The following is a 20107-nucleotide window of genomic DNA, read 5'->3' as shown; positions in this document are numbered from 1 at the left end:
GCTTTCGGTTACACAGACAAGCTAACTGAAGATGCTGTTTGCCAAGACACAAAGTCTAAAAACATGGGCTTTATGCGTGTAACCATTTTTCCCGGCTCTTTCAATCACCTAAAGTTCTGCACCCTAGGGGCCCACGGAAAACCCCGCAACCAGGTACCCTTGGCCTCGCCCGATCTGCCTGGCTAGATATAGGAACCCAGATAGCAAGAGTGACTCAAAGGGTTAACAAGCAGAGCTCCGCAGAGTGGCGGAGAGAGAAGCCAATAGGGTGCTCAAGCAGGCAATACGTGGGGGTGCGGGCGGCTTGGAACAATGCCGGCGGAAGAGAACAGACTTCAGCTTAGGGGTGAGAGGGCTGCCACGGTTAGATTCTAAGTAGGCGGTAGCGACCAGAGGTGGAAGAGGGGACACGTGTAACATCGGCCCCTTCTCTCCGCTCTCCTTTATCCTCAGGGATAGAAAGTAGCAGGGGTAGCCCGGGGGCCGGTGTATGGCTACGGAGTTACGTTTTCCGGACTCCATGCCCTGTCACAACCAGCAAGTGAATTCTGCCTCTACACCAAGCCCCGAGCCACCGCGACTTGACGACTCAATCCCGGACCATGCTGGGGGAAACAGCGCCTCCATGGCCAAGCTGGCTCTTTTCACAGGGCACACCCCTTCGACTGTTCCAGCTGAGCGGGACCACCAGGCCTGTGGCGGCGCCAGCCTCAACTCAGAGAGCAACGGTGGCAGTGGCAACTATGACGCAGTAGCCGGCAACACCCTCCTAGGTGACTGCGAAGTGTCTCGGCAGATGGGGGCGCAGCTTAAGTTACTGCCTATGAATGATCAGATCCGGGAGCTGCAGACTATCATCCGGGACAAGTGAGCAAGAGAGGGGAAGGGGAAAGGGAGGTGGAGAGACTCTCAGGGCGTGGGCGGGGATTGAAAGTAAAAGGGCTAAACCCGTTGCTGTCGAGTGGATTCGGACTCATAGCGACCCTGTAGGGCAGAGTAGAACTGCCACATACGGTTTCCAAGGAGCAGCTGGTGGATTTGAACTGCCGATCTTTTGTTAGCAGCCAGCTGTCAAGGGGTAGTAGTTTTTGGCCTTGGCTTAGGTCTTGACAAACAGTCTGGGGAGATTGGGGCAGGGTGTTGAGCATTTTCTTTGGGTGGGAGTGGGGGCCTCTAAGCCTCTTTCCCTAGTCTCTGTGTTTAAGGAAGCCTCTTAAGAAGCCGGGCTCCCTTTTTCACTTCTGAATGATGACGAATCCGCGGTCTTTGTTGTTAGTTGATCTTCAGTGGATTCTGACTCATGGGACCCCATGTGTGCAGAGTAGAACTGCGCCATATGGTTTTCAAGGCTGTGACCTTTCGAAGCAGATCGCCAGACCCGACTTCCTAGGCGCCGCTGGGTGGCTTCCAACCACCAACCTTTCAGCGATTAACCATTTACGCCACCCAGGAACTCCTGTCCAGCCATTATAGGCAGGTAAACAGCCTACACAATCTACCCAGTGCCTGAGCACAACCCAGAGATGGTTACTACCCAAGGTTGCGCTACGCCTCCAATCACCTCAGGCTCACAAGTGGGCTTAAAGCCACGTCAGACATACTATTGTAGTCAGCAGATACTCTGGCCCTTTAATGTCTGCTACTGCAAATATGTCATTTTGTCTAAAGTCTTTTAGTCTTGGAGTTTAGGTTTACTGGGTCACATGAACATAATCTTGTCAAGATTGTTTTACTGTAAACTTATATAGAACATCAAATGTTTACTGTATAATTAGAGGAGCAAAAGATGCCTAAAGGAGCCTTTGGTCCCTCCTAATCTCACAACCAGTGTGGCCAAAACAGCATGTTCTATTTTGAGGAGGTTTCTAAACCCACGTTGTAGGTAGGTTATCTCAAGGAAAATATTTTTTTTATGATTAACTGCCCCTGATTTCCTTATTGGCAACACGTTTTATTTTTACTGTACTTTAGAACAAACTAGCTTCTCGTTAAACAGTTAAAACACATATTGTCTTATGACATTGGTTAACAAACCCACGACATGTCAACACTCTCCCTTTTCAATGTTGGGTTTCCTATTACCAGCTTTCCTGTCCCCTCCTGCCTTCTAGTCCTTGCCCCTGGGCTGGTGTGCCACTTGAGCCTCATTTTGTTTTATGGGCCTGTCTAATCTTTGGCTGAAGGGTGAACCTCAGGGTGACTTCATTACTGAGCTAAAAGGGTGTCTGGGGGCCATACTCTTGGGGTTTCTCCAGTCTCTGTCAGGCCAGTAAGTCTGATCTTTTTTTGTGAGTTAGAATTTTGTTGTATATTTTTCTCCAGCTCTGTCTGGGGCCCTCTATTGTGATCCCTGTCAGAGCAGTCATTGGTAGTAGTAGCTGGGCACCGTTTAGTTGTGCTGGACTCAGCGTGATGAAGGCTGTGGTAGTTGTAGTTATTGGCAACACTTTAAATGAACAGCTATAGCATGTCATACGCTGTCTTGTAGGGTTGCTATGAGTTGAAATGAACTCGATGGCAATGGGTGACAGTATGTCAAAACAACTATTTTTCAGTGGAGAGCATGCCTTGATCTTTTAAAAGTGGCTACTGAATGTCAGGATACCACTTCATAAATCAGACTCTAGTTATTTTTACTTTGGAGTATTGTAATATGCTCCTAATTTGTTTCCCTGCCTCCAGTCTTTTTCTCTTCCACATACATTCACAAATTACTGCACAGTCTTCCTAATATATGGCTTTGGTTAGGTAACTGTCCTGCTCAGCAGCCTTCTTTGGCTCCTCAAAATCTATAAGTCCAGGACCCTTACCTTGATATGACAGTCCCTACTCCTGGTTCCTAGAAACCATTCTGAAACGTCATGCTTCTGCTCTCATCTGGAATTTCCTTCTACTCCTTTGCTGCATGTTCAGATCCTACCTATTTTTCAGGGTCAAACTCAGTAATTAAAAGTTCATCTCTGCCAAGAAGTTTTCCTTTAATCATTCTTCCCTGCTGATCTTTCCTGGCCTTTTAAAGGCAAGATTCACCTTCTATTTTGTAAATTGCTATTTGTGTACCCATCTTATCTCCACTATTAGATTTTAAGCTCCTGAGGGCAGAAACTGCACTTTTTACATGTTTGAATTTTAACCATGCCTCATGAATAATTGATCCTCAATTACTAAGATTCATCTTAGCTCTTAAAAATGTATTTATGAAACTATACTGTTTAACATTTTCTGTAATTTATTTTATTTTTATTGTTGTTGAGAATATACACAGAACATATACCAATTCAACAATTTCTACAATTACAATTCAGTGGCATTGATTACAATGTCATTCGCACCCTCTTTTTCTGAATTGTTCTTCCCCCAGTTAACTTACTGCCCACTGTATTTCCTACCTAATCTTTTGAGTTGCTGTTGTCAGTTTGATCCCATATAGATAGTTATTAATGTTTTTAATGAATCAATATTGAAAACTACAGGGGTCCTGTGATCTAACAGAGAAGCAGTGACCTTTAAAAAATAGGAGAATGTTTACACGTTGTGAAAAATGTAACCAATGTCACTGAACAATTTGTATAGAAATTGTTGAATGGGAAACTAAACTGTGTAAACCTTTACTGAAAACATAGTATCACTTACTTAAAAAATAGGCATAGACTTGGTAATTGTGGTGGGAGCAGCTGAAATAAAACTTATCTGCAAAATAAAGAAAATAGGATGCTGATTTTTGTTTCTATAGAGCAGGGGTTCCTAACCTTGGGTCTTGAACCCTATGGTACCTGTAGATGGCCTTCAGGGCTTCAGTGAACCCTCAGAAATTATCTGGGAAATGTTATTTGTGTGTGTATTTAAAAAGATTTATTGCGGTAAAATATATATAACAAAATATGCCATTTTAACCATTTTTAAGTGTACAACTCAGTGACATTAATTACATTCACAATGTTGTACAACCATCACCTGTATGTGCATTTTTTAATGGTTGGTTTTTAATGGCATCTTTATTGAGATATAATTCACATACCATATAATTTCACTTATTTGAAGTCTACAATTCAGTGGTTTTAGGTATATTCACAGCTGTGTAACCATCGCTGGAATAAATCTTAGAATATTTTCATAACCTCAGCAGGAAACCCCATACCCATTAGCAGTCATTCCCCGTTTTCCCCCAGCCTCCCCAAAGCCCTAGGCAACCCTAATTTTTGTCTCTTTGATTTGCCTATTCTGGACATTTCATATAAATGGAATCATACGGTATGTGGTCTTTTGTGGCTTCTTTCATTTAGTATAATGTTTTCAAGGTTTATCCATGTTGTAACATCTGTCAGTATTTTATTCCTTTTTATGGCTGAATGATATTCTATTTTATAGGTATACCAAATTTGTTTATCCATTCATCAGCTGATGGATATTTGGGTAGTTTCTATCCTTTGGCTATTATGAATAATTCTATGAAGATAAAGTGCATTTTTATGGGGTGAGGATTCCTTAGCTTTCATTAGATTTCACAAGGGGGTCTCCATGACAGTGTAAAGGTTAAGAACCATTGCTGTAGAATGTCGAGAGGGCATGGCATTCAGCATTCATAAATGAACAATACCTGATTACACTGTATTACTCAGAAAAGCATAGGTTGCATAGTATGCCTGGGTTTAAGTAGAATCCTTTTTTTCCTAAGTTTGGAGAGAGACAGCAGTATCCAGAGGAGGGACTACGCACTGTGTGATCTTAGGCAAGATATTTAGCATCTCTGGGCTTCAAATTCATGTGTAAAATGAGAATATTGGTAATATCTCATGGAGCTCCTAGGAGGCTAAAATAGAATACTGTCTGTGAATGTTTGTTAGGAATGGTGAAGAGCTGTGTACATTTAAGGCATTAATATTAGCAAGCCTTCATGTTTGAATTTGTATGTGGTTCTAATTGCATTATAAGTGCTGGCTTCTTGAGCTTTTGGAAGACAGTAAAAGGATTTAACTATAGGTAGACCTTAAGTTCTTATTTTTAAAGCAACACTGAGAGATCCCAGATAATTTTTATCTTATTGTGATATAATGTAGAAAGATTCACTACAATTTTTTGTAATGATTTGATGTTACTTATTTATACTGTAGACAATGTTTTTAGTTTTGGTTTTGTTAACCAAATCTGATAAGAGGCTTTTGTTCCTTTATCTTCAAACATTGGCACCCTCTGACACAAACAACACTAGTTTCAGGCCCATTAGGGGGCTGGTGTGCAGTGTTTGTGGTTAAGTGCTCGACTACTAACTGAAAGGTTGACAGTTTGAACCCACCCAGAGATGCTTTGGGAGAAAGGCCTGGTGATCTGCTTCCAAAAGGACACAACCTTGAAAACCCTGTGGAGCACAGTTCTACTCTGGTATGGGTTTTTTTTGTTTTAGTTATGGAAAAAAAAACCAAAAAGGTGCCATCAATTCTTGTACCCTCTCCTACTCGAGACTTAAGCTCTTTGCTATTTTGACATGACGTCATATATGTGCAATATATGAGCTGTCTGATAATAAAGGCCATTGGAACACATTGTTTTCCTTTTATTGTTCCTGGTCCTTAGTATCTTTCTAGTGAGGGGATTGCATTATGAATTGACTTTGGTATGGGGAAATGGGATTGAGCCAGGGAGACTGCCTGTTGGTGTTTAGTTATTAATTTTAAAAAAGGCAAGATTGAGAACATTATCTGGGCTAATTTAAAATATCTTTTTTTATTTTTTGAAACATGCAGTATTGAAACATAGTATGTTGGTTGTATTATTGAATTTCAAGGAGAAGGTTTTCTCTCTCTGAGAATGCAGTAATTTTTAAAAAACTTTTATTGTGCTTTAAGTGAAAGTTTACAAATCAAGTCAGTGTCTCACACAAAAACTTATATATACCTTGCTACATACTCCCAATTGCTCTCCCCTTAATGAGGCAGCCCGCTCCCTTCCTCCACTCTCTCTTTTTGTGTCCATTTTGCCAGCTTCTAACCCCCTCCACCCTCTCATCTCCCCTCTAGGCAGGAGATGCCAACATAGTCTCAAGTGTCCACCTGATCCAAGAAGCTCACCTCTCACCCGCATTCCTCTCTGACCCATTGTCCATTCCAATCCCTGTCTGAAGAGTTGGCTTTGGGTATCCTGGGCCAGCAGAAGGTCTGGGGACCACGACCACCGGGGTCCTTCTAGTCTCAGTCAGACCATTAAGTCTGGTCTTTTTACGAGAATATGGCGTCTGCATCCCGCTGCTCTCCTGCTGCCTCAGGGGTTCTCTGTTGTGTTTTTGAGAAAGCAGTAATTTTAAAAACTAAATGATCAGATAATTTATTCAGTCATATAGAGGTCACTGGTGCATTTGGGAAAAAAAGTGACTCCTTTATTTCCAGTTGTATTTGTTGCAGTGGATTAAACCCCACATCCTTCCCTTTCTGCCTCCTTTATATACTAAACCTAGGAAAATCTGAATGTAATGCATTTTTTTCTTTAAACATAGTTCACCACTTCATATTCAAGAAAATGCAGATCATCACCCCCTCCCGGAAAAATCGCATTTGTTAAGTGAAGGGTTGCACAGCTGATTATTTTAATTGCTGTCAGTAAGTTGTACACCTATTACAAATTGAGTTGGCAAAAGTTGTGTGATATATTTACAACAAGGGCAAAGAAAATAGCTGCTAAGTCTGTTTATGTACAACCAAACACTTTATAGGATTTGATTCCTTGGTTTGGAGGTTTAGGGTCATGATTTCATGGGACATCCCAGATAAAATTGGCCTAACATGTTTAGCGCTTCTGCTCTATCTCCTAGATTGTTTGGTAATGCCTGGGGTCTTAAAAGCCTGCATGCAGCCATCCCTGGCACAACAATTGATCTCTGTTCACCTGGAGCAACAGAGGAAGAAGAGAGTCAGGAATAGGAGGAAGATAGGGAGTGTGTGGTTAATTGCCTCCATGAACCACTCACTCCTTTGCTGTGAGACCAGAAGAACTGGATGGTGCCCAGCTACCATTACTGAACATTTTGATCAAAGATTCTAGAGAAGAATCTCTAGTGTGGAAAATGCAGGACAGACAGGGTGGAAAATGCAGGACAGAATTTCAAATTCTCACAGATTCCAGACTTCCTGGAGCCATGGAGGGTGGATGAACCCCTGAAACTGTTGCCCTGAGATAATCTTTAAACCTCGAACCAAAAATATCCCCTGAAGTCTTCTTAAAACCAAACAATTGTTTAGCTTAACTAGTAGAAAAGGTCTGCCTTGAGCATTATGCTCTTTTAAGAACTCTCTTTATGGGAGATTAGATAGGAACCTTAGGGGGGCAGTGGGTTTATGTTAATGAGGGAGGAACAACTCAGAAAAGGACGGTGAGAATGGTTGCACAATGTAATCGATGTTACTAAATTGTACATTGTTGAGTAATAACTCAGTGGCACCTGAACCCGAGGTCAGCCGCATCTCCAAGAGACTGAAGAAATACTCCGGAACCAGTGATCATGACATATGGTTTATTTGGGAAGCTTACTTACAGGAAGGACCATGGTCCAGGGCTGTGGCTGGACCAGTTTAGCGCTCCGCAACCACCTAGCAAGGGACACAAGCTTATATACCATTCTGGCTGGGACCAAGGCTCATTGTTTTTCTCCCACATCCTTGGGCAGTCAGTGTTCCTGGGGACTTCATGTCCAGGTCCAGATGTTTTCCTTCCTGTTGCCAAGGCATTCCTCGGCCTTGGCCTCTGGCCTAGTCATGCCACTCTCAGCGTTGTACCTTAGCCTGAGTCCATCCCGAATTCATCCCCAGCATGCTTTGGGGAAAAGCAAAGCTGATTCCATTAGGAGGGGATGCATATAGCTGAATGGCATTACCCTACACACATGTAGAAACTGTTGAATGGGTATATGTTTTGCTGTGTATTTTGTCAATGAAAATAACAAAATAGAATTTAGAGAAAAAAAATAACCATGATTCTAAAAAAAAAGATCACCCCCCTATTCTGCCCCTAGTTTTCTATTGTCTCCTGAAACATTACAGTAAGGGTGATTTGTGAGCTGTTGAATGTTTCCTGTATACCTGTTTTAGGAGGGGCTTCAGAATGGCCTCAGCAGGCAGGTTGGATGAAAGTTGAGTAATCTTTAAGTACTTCGGTCTGTGAAATAGCACTTCGGCCTTGTTGAGTCACCTGGAGGGGAGAGAATTAATCTCAGGATGGGTGAACATGTTTCTGTTGAATGTAGCCTAATGTGATTTGAGTCATCTGACTGAGCAATGTAATGGTCTTAACCAAGGTTGTGCATTGAATCACCTGTGGACCTTTTTATTTTTAAAATACAGGTTTCAGACCCTCATTGTTAGAGGTTGTTTAAGTCAGGGCCTTCAAACTGGCTTGTTCCAGTTTGAACCCCTGCTGAGGATTTACGTTGCCACCCAAGATATACTGAATCAGAATCTACGATTTAACAGGATCCCCAGGTGATTCTTATGTATAATAAATTTTGAGAACCACTGCTCTACTAGTGGTTCTCAGAATTGGTCCCTAACCACCAGTATTAGAATGACCTGGGAACTTGTTAGAAATTCAAGTTAATGGTTTGAGTAGTCTTGGGTGGAAACTGGCCATCTGTAGCTTTACAAACACCACAGGTGATTGTGCTGTGCTCAGGCTGAGCCCCTACCCTTGGCAGAATTTCCAGTCTCCCTTGCTTGATTTGTCCAGCTTTGGATTTGGGGTGTAAGAAGAGTCAGAGATCCCACATGCTAAACAGAACTAGCCTAGGGAGTCTGGCCTGCCATCACCCTGAGACTGGAGGAATCCCAGAACTTTCCCTCCTTTCAGCTTGTACAAAACCAAAATGCTGACCACAGAAAAAACTGATCTGCAAATTGTTTAAAACATTTAATGTTTTTGGTATGTGTTTCTTTTCCATGTGAATTTTCTAACTGACTTTTAGGCCAGGAGGGAGGAAGTTTCCTCTTTAAGGAAACCTCCCGTCATACTATTTATTGGACATATACTAATGCTGTCTCACCAAGTAGACTGGACTTGGGGGCGGGAGGAAGAGGGTCTGGCCTGGCGTAGTGCCTAGCACGTAGGGGTATTAATGTAACAAAATAATAAAATATTAATTAATTTCTGAGTGACCCTGGCCTGGGTTCTGGAGGAAGATGTTTTGATAGTTTCTCTTATTTTCTACTTGATTTTGAATGTTTACATTGAACTCTGCTTTGAGGTGCAAGTAAATGATTAATGACACTATTTTGCAAGCTTATTGTTGGTCGCCTTCAAGTTGACTCTGACTCATGGTAACCTCACGTGGGCAGAGTAGAACTGCTCCATAGGGTTTTTAAAACTGTGACCTTTCGGAAGCAGGTCACCAAGCCTGTCTTCCCAGGTACCTCTGAATGGGTTTGAACCACTAACCTTTCCACTAGTAGTCAAGTGCTTAACCGTTTACACTACCCAGGGACACCTATAAGCTTATTAAGAAGGTGGTAAAGATTTGTCGGAGTCCATGGGTAGTGCAAATGGTTAACACGCTTGCTGCTAACCAAAAGGTTGGAAGTTTGAGCCCACCCAGAGGTGTCTTGGAAGAAAGACCTGGAAATCTACTTCTGAAAAATCAGCCATTGAAAACTTTATGGAGTACAGTTCTACTCTGACACACATAAGGTCGCCATGACTTGGCCTCGACTTGACGGCAACTTTTTTTTTTTTTTTTTTTTTAAGACTTGCGGCCTTTGTGGCTTATACCTGGCAGGTAGTTAAAGATATTGTTTTTTTTTGTTTTTTTGTTTTTTTTAACTTTTTACATCTGATTAGCTTTGCTCAAAGTACTTCACTGGGGATTTCCTTATATGAGGATGAAGGGAGGAGGACAATCATTTATAAATCATTTAAATACCATGCCAAACCTATGAAAGTAAAGCTTAAGTTTTCAGAGCTTTCACTAAAAATCAATTATAAATGAAACATTCCTTAGATTTAAACCTGCCAGAAAAACTTTTATGTTCCACTTCCCTTTAACCTATCACTTAAAAAACGAAAACAAAGAAAAAATGAAAAATATTAGAGCTGAGTTTGAGTCCATTTAATCCTCCCTTCTTAAGTTGCCAGGCAAAATACAGGGTACCCAAGGTTACGGATTTAATTGTGTCATCCCAAAATATGTGTTGAATTCCTGGCCCTTGTGCCTGTGGATGTGACCCTGTTTGGAAATATGGGTTTTCTTTTCTTATGTTAATGTGGTCATTACCAGTTTAGGGTGGATTCTAAACCTAATCACTTCTGCGTTATAAAAAGATGAAAATAGACACAGAGACACATGCAAGAGAAAGATACACAACATGTGAGGATTGTTTAAAAAAAGCCAAAGATTGCCCAACAGACACCAGAAACTTTGAGAGAGGTTCACAGAAGGAATTGACATGCGGAAACCCTTATTTGGATTTTCTTAGCCTCCAGAAATGTGACAAAATAAATTTCCGTTCTTTAAAGTCACCCACTTGTGGTGTTTCTGTTACAGCAGCACTAGGTAACTAAGACACCCAGTTAAATTTGAATTTGGATAAACAATGAATAATTTTTTAGTATGAGTATACCCTAAATATTACATGAGATGTAATCCTGAAATTCAAATTTAACTGGGTATCTTGTATTTTTAATTGCTAAACCTGGCAATCTGATGCACAGCTCCAACTTCCTTTGCCCACAATACTGAAAAACAATCCTTGTTTATAATCTAGAGAAGAATAGTATATTTAAATTTTTGAAGTGACACCTAATACAGTGCTATTAGACTTTGATCAATTAATTGATTTAAATTATGGCTCAGAGGTTTTGGTTTAATAATTTTTGTAAATTCTTGTATGTGGTAACCTTAGTATATACTCTTTCCAATCCATATTTTCATAAAAACTGATCTCTCTTCAGAAGGAACGTTTTTTCCTGATGTTTTATTTGCCTACTAGCTCTTTATTTCATTGTTTAATTCTTTGCATTTTATATACATGCCAGTCTGATTCACAGGGAAAGAAATGTCATTCAAACGCATATAAAAATTGATTATCTTTTAGTGAGCATTTCATTATTAGAACAAAATGTAAATAAAGGCTGTACTCCAACAGTTGGAATCAGAGATTCAGGCTGGGAAGAACCTTGAGATACTTAGCCTTTGTAAGCCTCATTATTCTCATCACTGAAGTGGTATTAATAGAATCTATCTCTTAAGGTTCTACTATTTGACTTATTCGTTGCAAATACCCCTTTTCAACAATATAAACAGCAATCGTACACGTGAGATGGAAAACACAGGAATCAAATCAACTATATCTGTGGAAAGAGACATTGGAAAAGCTCAATGTCATAAGTCAGAACAGGCTAGGGACCAACTGCGGAACAGACCATCAGTCACTCGTATGCAAGTTAAAGTTGAAACTAAAGAAAATTAGAACAAGTCCACAAGAGCCAAAGTACGACCTTGAGTATCTCCCACCTGAATTTAGAGACCATCTCAAGAATAGATCTGATGCATTGAACACTAATGACCGAAGACCAGAGAAGTTGTAGAATGACATCAAGGACATCATACATGAAGAAAGCAAAAGGCCATTAAAAAGACAAGAAAGAAAGAAAAGACCAAAATTGATGTCAGAAGAGACTCTGAAACTTGCTCTTGAACGTAGAGCAGCTAAAGCGAATGGAAGAAATGATGAAGTAAGAGATCTCAACAGAAGATTTCAAAGGTTGGCTCGAGAAGACAGAGTAAATTATTGTAATAAAATGTGTGAAGACTTGGAGGTAGAAAACCAAAAGGGAAGAAACGCTGAGCATTTCTTAAGCTGAAAGAACTAAAGAAAAACGTCAAGCCTCATGTTGCAATTTTGAAGGATTCTGTGAGAAAAAACATTGAATGATGCAGGAAACATCAAAAGAAGGTGAAAGGAATCAACAGAGTCACTGTACCAGAAAGAATTGGTTGACGTTTAACCATTTCAGGATGTAGCATATGATCAAGAACCAATGGTACTGAAAGAAGAAGTCCAAGCTGCACAGAAAAAAAAAATTTTTTTTTTAAGAAGGCATTGGCAAAAAACAAGGCTCCGGGAACTGACGATATACCGATTAAGATATTTCAACAAACAGATGCAGCACTGGAGGTGTCCACTCATCTATGTCTAGAAAGAAGAGATTCATATTTATGCACATTCCAAAAAAGGCGATACAATAGAATGTGGAAATTATCAAAGAATATCATTAATATCATATGCAAATAAAATTTTGCTGAATGTAATTCAAAAATGATGGCAGCAATACATCAACAGGGAACTGTGAGAAATTCAAGTCAGATTTAGAAGAGGACGTGGAACAAGGGATATCATTGCTGATGTCAGATGGATCTTAGCTGAAAGTAGAGAATACCAGAAAGATGTTTACCTGTGTTTTATTGACTATGCAAAGGCATTTAGCTGTGTGGATCATAACAAATTATGAATAATATTGCAAAGAATGGAATTTCTGTAACACTTAATTGTGCTCATGCGGAACATGTACATAGACCAGAAGCAGTCATTCAAACAGAAAAAGGGGATACCCTGTGATTTAAAATCAGGAAAGGTGTGTGTCAGGGTTGTATCCTTTCACCATACTTATTCAATCTGTATGCTGAGCAGATAATCCAGGATGCTGGACTATACGAAGAACGTGGTGTCAGGATTGGAGGATGACTCGTTAACAACCTGTGATATGCAGATGAGACAGCCTTGCTTGCTGCGAATCAAGAGGACTTGAGGCACTTACTGATGAAAATCAAAGTCTACAGCCTTCAGTGTGGATTACACCTCAACATAAAGAAAATAAAAATCTTCACACCTGGACAAATAAACAGCATCATGATAAATGGAGAAAAGATTGAGGTTGTCAAGGATTTCATTTTACTTTGATCCACAATCAACAGCCATGGAAGCAGCAGCCAAGAAATTAAATGATGTATTGCAAAAGACCTCTTAAAAGTGTTGAAAAGCAAAGATGTCACTTTAAGGACTAAGGTGTGCCTGACCCAAGCCATGGTATTTTCAATAGTCTCATACGCATCCGAAAGCTGGATAGTGAATAAAGGAGACCGAAGAAGAATTGATGCCTTTGAATTATGGTGTTGGTGAAGAATATTGATTATACCATGGGCTACCAGAAGAATGAACGAATCTGTCTTGGAAGAAGTACAGCCAGAATGCTCCTTAGGAGCAAGAATGGTGAGACTTCATCTCACGTACTTTGGACATGTTATCAGGAGGGACCGGTGCCTGGAGAAGGACATCGTGCTTGGTGTTATGAGTTGAATTGTATTCCCCGAAAATGTGTGTCAACTTGGCTAGGCCATGATTCCCAGTATTGTGTGGTTGTCCTTCGTTTTGTGATCTGATGTTATTTTTCAATGTGTGGAAATCCTAATCTCTGCCTGTGGTTAATGAGGCAAGATTAAATTATATTAAGGAGGATTAGGGTGGGATGCAACACCCTTACTTGGATCACAGCCCTGATCTGATGTAAGGGGAGCTTCCCTGAGGTGTGTCCTGCATCACCTTTTATCTTATAAGAGATAAAAGGAGAGAGAAGGGAGCAGAGAGAGAGAGGAGCCTCATACCACCAAGAAAGAAGCACCGGGAGCAGAGCCCATCCTTTGGACCTGGGGTATCTGGGCTGAAAATCTCCTAGACCAGGGGAAGATTGATGACAAAGATCTTCCCCGCAGGACCAACACAGAGAGAAAGCATTCCCCGGGAGCTGGTGCCTCAATTTTGAACTTCTAGCCTCCTAGAATGTGAGAGAATAAATTTCTGTTTGTTAAAGCCATCCACTTGTGGTATTTCTGTTATGGCAACATTAGATAACTAAGACACTTGGCAAAGTAGAAGGTCATTGAAAAAGAGGAAGACTCTCAATGAGATGGATTGTCACAGTGGCTACAGCAATGGGCTCAAACACAACAATGATTGCGAAGATGACAGAAGACCAGACAGTGTTTCATTCTGTTGTATGTAGGGTCACTATGAGTCAGAACTGATTTGACAGCACCAAACAACAACAATTCTCATTCTTTTATTGTCTCAGTGTGAAGATAATTTTTTTCAAAATGTTTGTCTTTGGCTTTCATCTTCTTGTTAAGTGTGCTTGTGACACATTTATGGGCAGGTGTCAAAAAAACGTAGTTTCTCAGTTATGGTTAGGTGCGCCTTGTTAAACCTGTTTGGGGTTTGTACAATTTAAAGACACTTAGCTTAACATTTAATTTGATTTCCATGCTCTGAACTTTGAGTTCCTGGATATCACTGTCTTTTAAATATTTGATCATTGGGATATATTTTGGAATGTTCCAGGGGTGTTTGTGTGTTTTTTTCTTTGTGATAATTTGTTAGATTTTACTTGTGACTGTTATCAAATAGGGAGCCCCTGCGTGATGCAAACGGTTAATATGGTCAGCTCCTAACCTAAAGGTTGGCAGTTGAAGTCTACCCAGAGATGTCTTGGAAGAAATCTACTTAGAAATCAGCCATTGAAAACCCCGTGAAGCACAGTTATACTCTGACCCACATGGTGTCGCCAGGAATTGGCATTGATTTGATGGCAACTGGCAATCAGAAGATGATTAAAATGTCTTTCAAAGCTTTGTTTCTAGTAGAAAAGATTGTTTGGTGGTTTTGAGACAAAAGTGAATGGAGTTATGATTTGATGTAAAAGGTGTGGAGCAAATAAGACCTAGGGCCTGGTTTACATTAAAACGTCTTTATTAACAAATAATTTAGCCCAGTGTCAGGCTTAAAATGTGCAGCTTGATTGGTGAGACAAGTAAATGTCTGCTTTATGAAACTCTAGTATTAAGAAAGCTAAGAATTTAAATGTGAATATTGAAGGCCACTGTGGATTTTTAAAAAATGCAATCAACTTATTGTACTCTAGCTGTGCTTTAATTGTTTAATTGATTTAAAGTAAACAGTATGGATCTGAAGTCTGTCTAAAACAGCAGGAGATAGATTAGTAATTACTGTTTGTACTGTGATGCCTTGAAACAGTGAATGTTTTTAATCGGAGGTCAAATAGCTGTCAAGAGATGACAGTTCATATAGGTTCTCGTAATGTGTGTGTCATTTGAATGCAGAGAAGGTGTTTATTAAGCAAAGGTTATCAGCTGAGGCTGACATTCTTTGGGAGGGTGTGAAAGATGTTAAAATGTCTGATTCAAAAGTAAAATGATAGACTTGGGTGGCTCCGATCACTTTACCTGAAACTAACTTTTCTGTGTAATAAATTGACGTGTAATTGTTCAGAAGTACAAAAAAAAAAAATCAGATGTGTTCCCAAGATATATTATTGGATATTTCTTCAAGAATAATCCAGACTTTTCCACCCTATTGAAAAATGGTATTTTGGCTGCCTCTAGACAAGTTTATATAGGTCTAGCAAACAGAACAATGGGCTTCAGTATTTTTTGGTAGTTCACTGCCTTTTACTTCCTTGACAAGCATGTCGTGAAGATTAATTATAGGAATGAAAGGTGCTGGTGTTATAGTATAGTCTCATTTGAAAGCCACAGATGAAATAGAGCCTATTTTAAATGGGCTCTCTCTCTCTCTTTCCGTGTGTGTATAGTTTACAGAATATTTATACATAAAGAATACAGACCCATATTCTTACTATCGCTCAATTATCATCTATATTTTAGAGAGTTAATATATGTAATATGATAAAACTGTGGTTACTCATAAGAAACCTAATGCCATTTGTGTCAGAGATATTTGATTGCTTTTCCCTGTGAGAGAAAGTGAATGCAGCTTGAAAAATAAGAGAGAGAATATGTGCTTGAATATGCCATTTCGATGCTGTATTGGGGAATATTTTAGGAATGCAGTGGATAGGCAGATGATGATTTTTAAGTACATCAACTGTATATCAGTCCTGTCAGATCAATTTAGCTTTTGCAGAGCAGAAAGAGGAACAATACTAGATTTTTACCTACAGAAAAAAAAAAAATCATCCTTTTAACGTTCCCTTTTTGGCTGGTTAACAGCTTGTGTGTTGTGGAAAAAAGCCAAAACCCATTACCATCGAGTCCATTCCAACTTATAGTGACCCTGTAGGACAGAGGAGAATTGCCCCATAAGGTTTCCAAGGCTGTAAATCTTTACAGAAGCAGACTGCCACATCTTTCTCCTGAGGAGAGGCTGGTGGGTTCAAACTGCCAACGTTTCGGTTAGCAGCCAGCACTTAACCACTGTGCCACCAGGGCTCCTTGTGAGTAGGTACCCACAACCCCAAATTATTATTACTTGGGTACCCCAGGATCTGAAAGTAGAGACTAGAAGGAAATACATGAGAAAATGGCAGAAATATCTAAGGAACGAAATACTTGATTGAAAAACAGGCAAAAGGAAATAATTATCAGTAGTTTGAGAAAGACATCTTGGAAAGTAGGTTACTCATTCTTGAAATAATGGCAAAAGTAGAAGATCTATGTGTTTGTTGGTACCCATTCTTATTCTAAAAAGTATTAGAAATCAAGTTGATGGGTTACTTACCTTGGTCATATGGGTTTTAGATCAAGGTGAACTGAGGGGAAGGATGGGAGAACCTGGTTTTCTTACTGTGAAGTGCCCTCTTAACTTGAGCTATGGGCTTACTGCCATTTTCCAGGGGGAGCTTCTTTTCATCTCTTAGTTAAATAATATGTGGGGGACCGCTGATCTTTTCAATTCCTGTCCCTTAGTGTTGATATCAAATAAGCATTTTCCAATAATATTCATCTAATCAATCCATTTAGATTCTTATATCCTATTGAAAAATATCTTGCCTAAGTAAGTCTGTATACATAGGCTTTCAAGCTTTTAGTATGTAATAGGTCTTAATATAAGTATTACTATATGTCTTAAGTAATATTTTACCTTAAAGCTCTATTTAGACTAAAACTTGTGCTGCTTTTTTTTAGGACAGCCAGTAGAGGGGACTTCATGTTTTCTGCGGATCGTTTGGTAGGTGGAGGCTTTCCATTTTTATTTCATTGTACCTGGTACAAAAGGCCAGGGGGCTTTTTTGTTCTAGAGCATTCTGGGAGTGAGAGAAATTATACTAAATAACTATTATCTTGTTAGGCTTCTGAGATGGTGACTAAACCTCTTTGTCAATACCCTTTCATCCCAAACCATTGCCCACAAATTCATTCCCTGTAGTCCTCAGGTACCACTACTTCTCAAGTGGCTCTTTGTAATCTGGTCCTTGGCAACCTTTAAATGCCTCATCTTAGGGTAATGAAGCGAAGTATGCATTAAAAGAAAAGCAAAGATGCAAAGAGACTAGCAGTTAACCTTTGTGGTATCCAGCTACTGCATAAAGACTAATATTTTCTTGAGGTTTGCATGAAAAAAAAAACAAAAAACCCAAACACTTTGCTGGCAAGTCAATTCTGACTCATAGAAACCCTATAGGACAGAGTAGAACTTCCCCATAGGGTTTCCAAGTAGCAGCTGGTGGATTCAAACTGCCAACCTTTTGGGTAGCAGCTGAGTCCTTAACCACTGTACTACCAGTTTACATGAAGGGATTTTTAAATTGCCTAGTTTTTTCTGTACTATCCTCACATGTGAAATACTAAGTTGGACTGTCTGTACTTTCCTAATGGACTTCTTATTAGAATTGACCAAGCCCAATTCTGTCTAGTATAATCTGAGAAGATCTCAAGCCAAATTGGTTTTTCTTCAGGGTAAGCACTGTGTTTCCTTCTTTTGTTTATATCTAATCATCATGCTCAGTGCTTGGAATGAGGTTGGCACATTTTCTGCTGTGGTTATTGATGTTCATTCATGAAATACATACCAAACTCACATGTGTCAGGCACTTTGCTAGGCTCTGTTCAGGGGAAGGGGATACAGCAGTAAAGAATACAGACATGGTTCTGACTTTTGTGGGGCATACAATCAAAATACTGTTGCCAGTATTTAGTTTGGGAAAGAAAGAAATGTAGCTTATTAACGTCTCAGGTATAATCAGAGAGTAGAAGATAGGTTATTAAAGGGAATGTGAGAAAAACTTTTAATTTAGCTTCTACTTGGGGAATTTATTCCAAATGAGTGTAGATAACTCCTACTTTTGGCATTAAATATTCTTGGTTCAAAGACCAATTTATTTAAAAAAATTATTTGAGCCTCCAGGGTCAGTAATAAACCTTGGATTATACCAAGATAAATGTAGTTGACTTTCTTGGACTAATAGTTAGGTCATTCTTTTATGCTTTCATGAAACCAAAGGATCAGATTCAGAGAGGAAGGAACTTGTGACTTAATACATTCTGGGGAGGAGGGATCTTGGTGGCCACTGGTAAAAAAATGTATCGTTTCTTTCTTTTGCTTTCCTTGTGGCCTTTTTTTACAGAAAGCATGAGTTAAGTACATGGTTCTTGTAAATGCTTCCCTGAAAGGGCAGATATTATATCTTTGTTAAATGAGATAATAAGGACCTAGGGCATAATTTAGCTGAAAGAACAGTAATTTGGACCTCTGTGTTCTCTGCAGTTAGCTCAGAGGTTCTGATATTTTGCGTGGGGGAAGGGAGTGGATGGCCCTTTGTCGTGGGAATAGGGACTGGAGCTGTTTAGGTTTCCAGTGTTGAGAATTTCTAGCATGCTATCTCATCTACAAGAATCTCATTATAACTGACATTAATTTTGTGCTGAATTTGCCACGGTTGGCTTCCCTGGCCCTCAGATCCTTGGGTTCTCTACATTTTAGTCACTCTGTTTCTGGTTTACTCTTTTCCTATAAGGCTTGGATACATTGTTATTTCTGTCCCAGGGTTGCAGGGGGTAAGGTGGGAGGTAAAGACTCTTAGAGGAGTGTTTCTAGGGGGAGGAGAGCTAAGCTCTTTAAAGAATCCTCTTCTACCCTTGTAATTTGCTAATAAGAGACCTATATCTCCACAGAAGATGGTGGCTTGGGGTGGGTGTGCATGTGTGTCTGCACACACACAGTATTCATAAGGTTCTTGGGCCCTCTGTTGCTGCACGCTGACAGGAGTGCTGAACCATTTAGCGCTGACCCTTTTTAATTGCAGCAGAGCGTTGCAATAACAGACCATGGGGCCTGGCAATTCTCCCTTCTGTTCCTGATTCTCAAACAATAATGTAATATTGATTGGGGAAAATGTGCATTGTAGTAGGTTCTGGTTGCTCTTGGAAATACTGTGTGCGGTTTTTGGAGGCTATTCTTAGTAGTTCTGAGTGATTCTTTCCTCTGTACCACACCTCAAGATTGTTGGGAGCCTTTTCTTTAACTGAGAAGTTCTAGCGTATTTGACTGGATCCTACTTAAATTGGTTCAGCCCATCCACTAATTTAAATAGGAAGTTTTAGGCTTTATTTACATTGTGGTGGTCCTTTATTCAAAGGAATCCAGCTTAGCAGTTTCAAAGGTACTAAACAAGGCCAAGCAGTTCCCAATGAACACTATTTCCAGAGTAACCAGGAGTATATTACTTCCAAGGGTGCCTGTCATGACTTGCCACTTGTAATTTTGCATTTCTCATAATATAGCCTGGATGAAATGAGAATCAGAAGGCATACTTCAATATTTTGGTGGCTATTATGTTCTTAAAAGAGGGTGATACCTAGCAGCAAGCAGCCTGGCGTTTGGAGAATCCCTGCATCTAATAAGTGGATGGGGAGCCACTTCCTATCTCCAAAAGCTACAGTCTTGCCTAGCATGCTACTGACTCTGCCTAGTGTTCAACTCATGAGGCTAACAACTAACAAGAGGTTCTCAACTTATTCTTTCTTTGATTCTCTAGATCAGACTTGTTGTGGAAGAGGGATTGAATCAGCTGCCGTATAAAGAATGCATGGTAACCACTCCAACAGGTACCCAGGGCCCTTACTCTCATATTTTCCTCATAAGAATTCTGAGATGGACTTGGGGGAAAATGGAAGGAAAGCAGACTGATTAAAATCAACATGCAAAATGAGGAGTCTAGATGGAGCTGTTCTTTTTAACATCTTAATAAACATGGAAACATTTAGATAAGAAGCGGGTGACTTTTTGGTAATGGCTTGCTTGTCAGTTCAAGTTAAAGGTTAATT

General features: G+C 39.9%; 1 protein-coding gene across 3 annotated transcripts in view; it reads left to right on the top strand.

Moving 5' to 3' along the window:
* Positions 1-308: 308 nt before the first annotated feature.
* The window catches only part of UPRT (uracil phosphoribosyltransferase homolog), a 57806-nt gene continuing 38007 nt past the window's right edge, over positions 309-20107 (top strand). For all 3 annotated transcript variants that reach the window (XR_007515995.1, XM_049873321.1, XM_049873320.1), the window contains exons 1-3: positions 309-867; positions 16970-17012; positions 19819-19888. Coding sequence is in view for 2 of the 3 variants with exons in the window: in XM_049873321.1 (XP_049729278.1) it covers positions 491-867; positions 16970-17012; positions 19819-19888 (490 nt within the window). In the remaining variant the exon portion in view is untranslated. The remainder of the gene's footprint in view (positions 868-16969; positions 17013-19818; positions 19889-20107) is intronic.

Source organism: Elephas maximus, chromosome X (assembly GCF_024166365.1).
Source record: "Elephas maximus indicus isolate mEleMax1 chromosome X, mEleMax1 primary haplotype, whole genome shotgun sequence".
Classification (NCBI taxonomy): Eukaryota; Metazoa; Chordata; class Mammalia; order Proboscidea; family Elephantidae; genus Elephas; species Elephas maximus.
The sequence above is the reverse complement of the archived record's forward strand: the minus strand, read 5'-3'. Positions and strand labels throughout refer to the sequence as shown.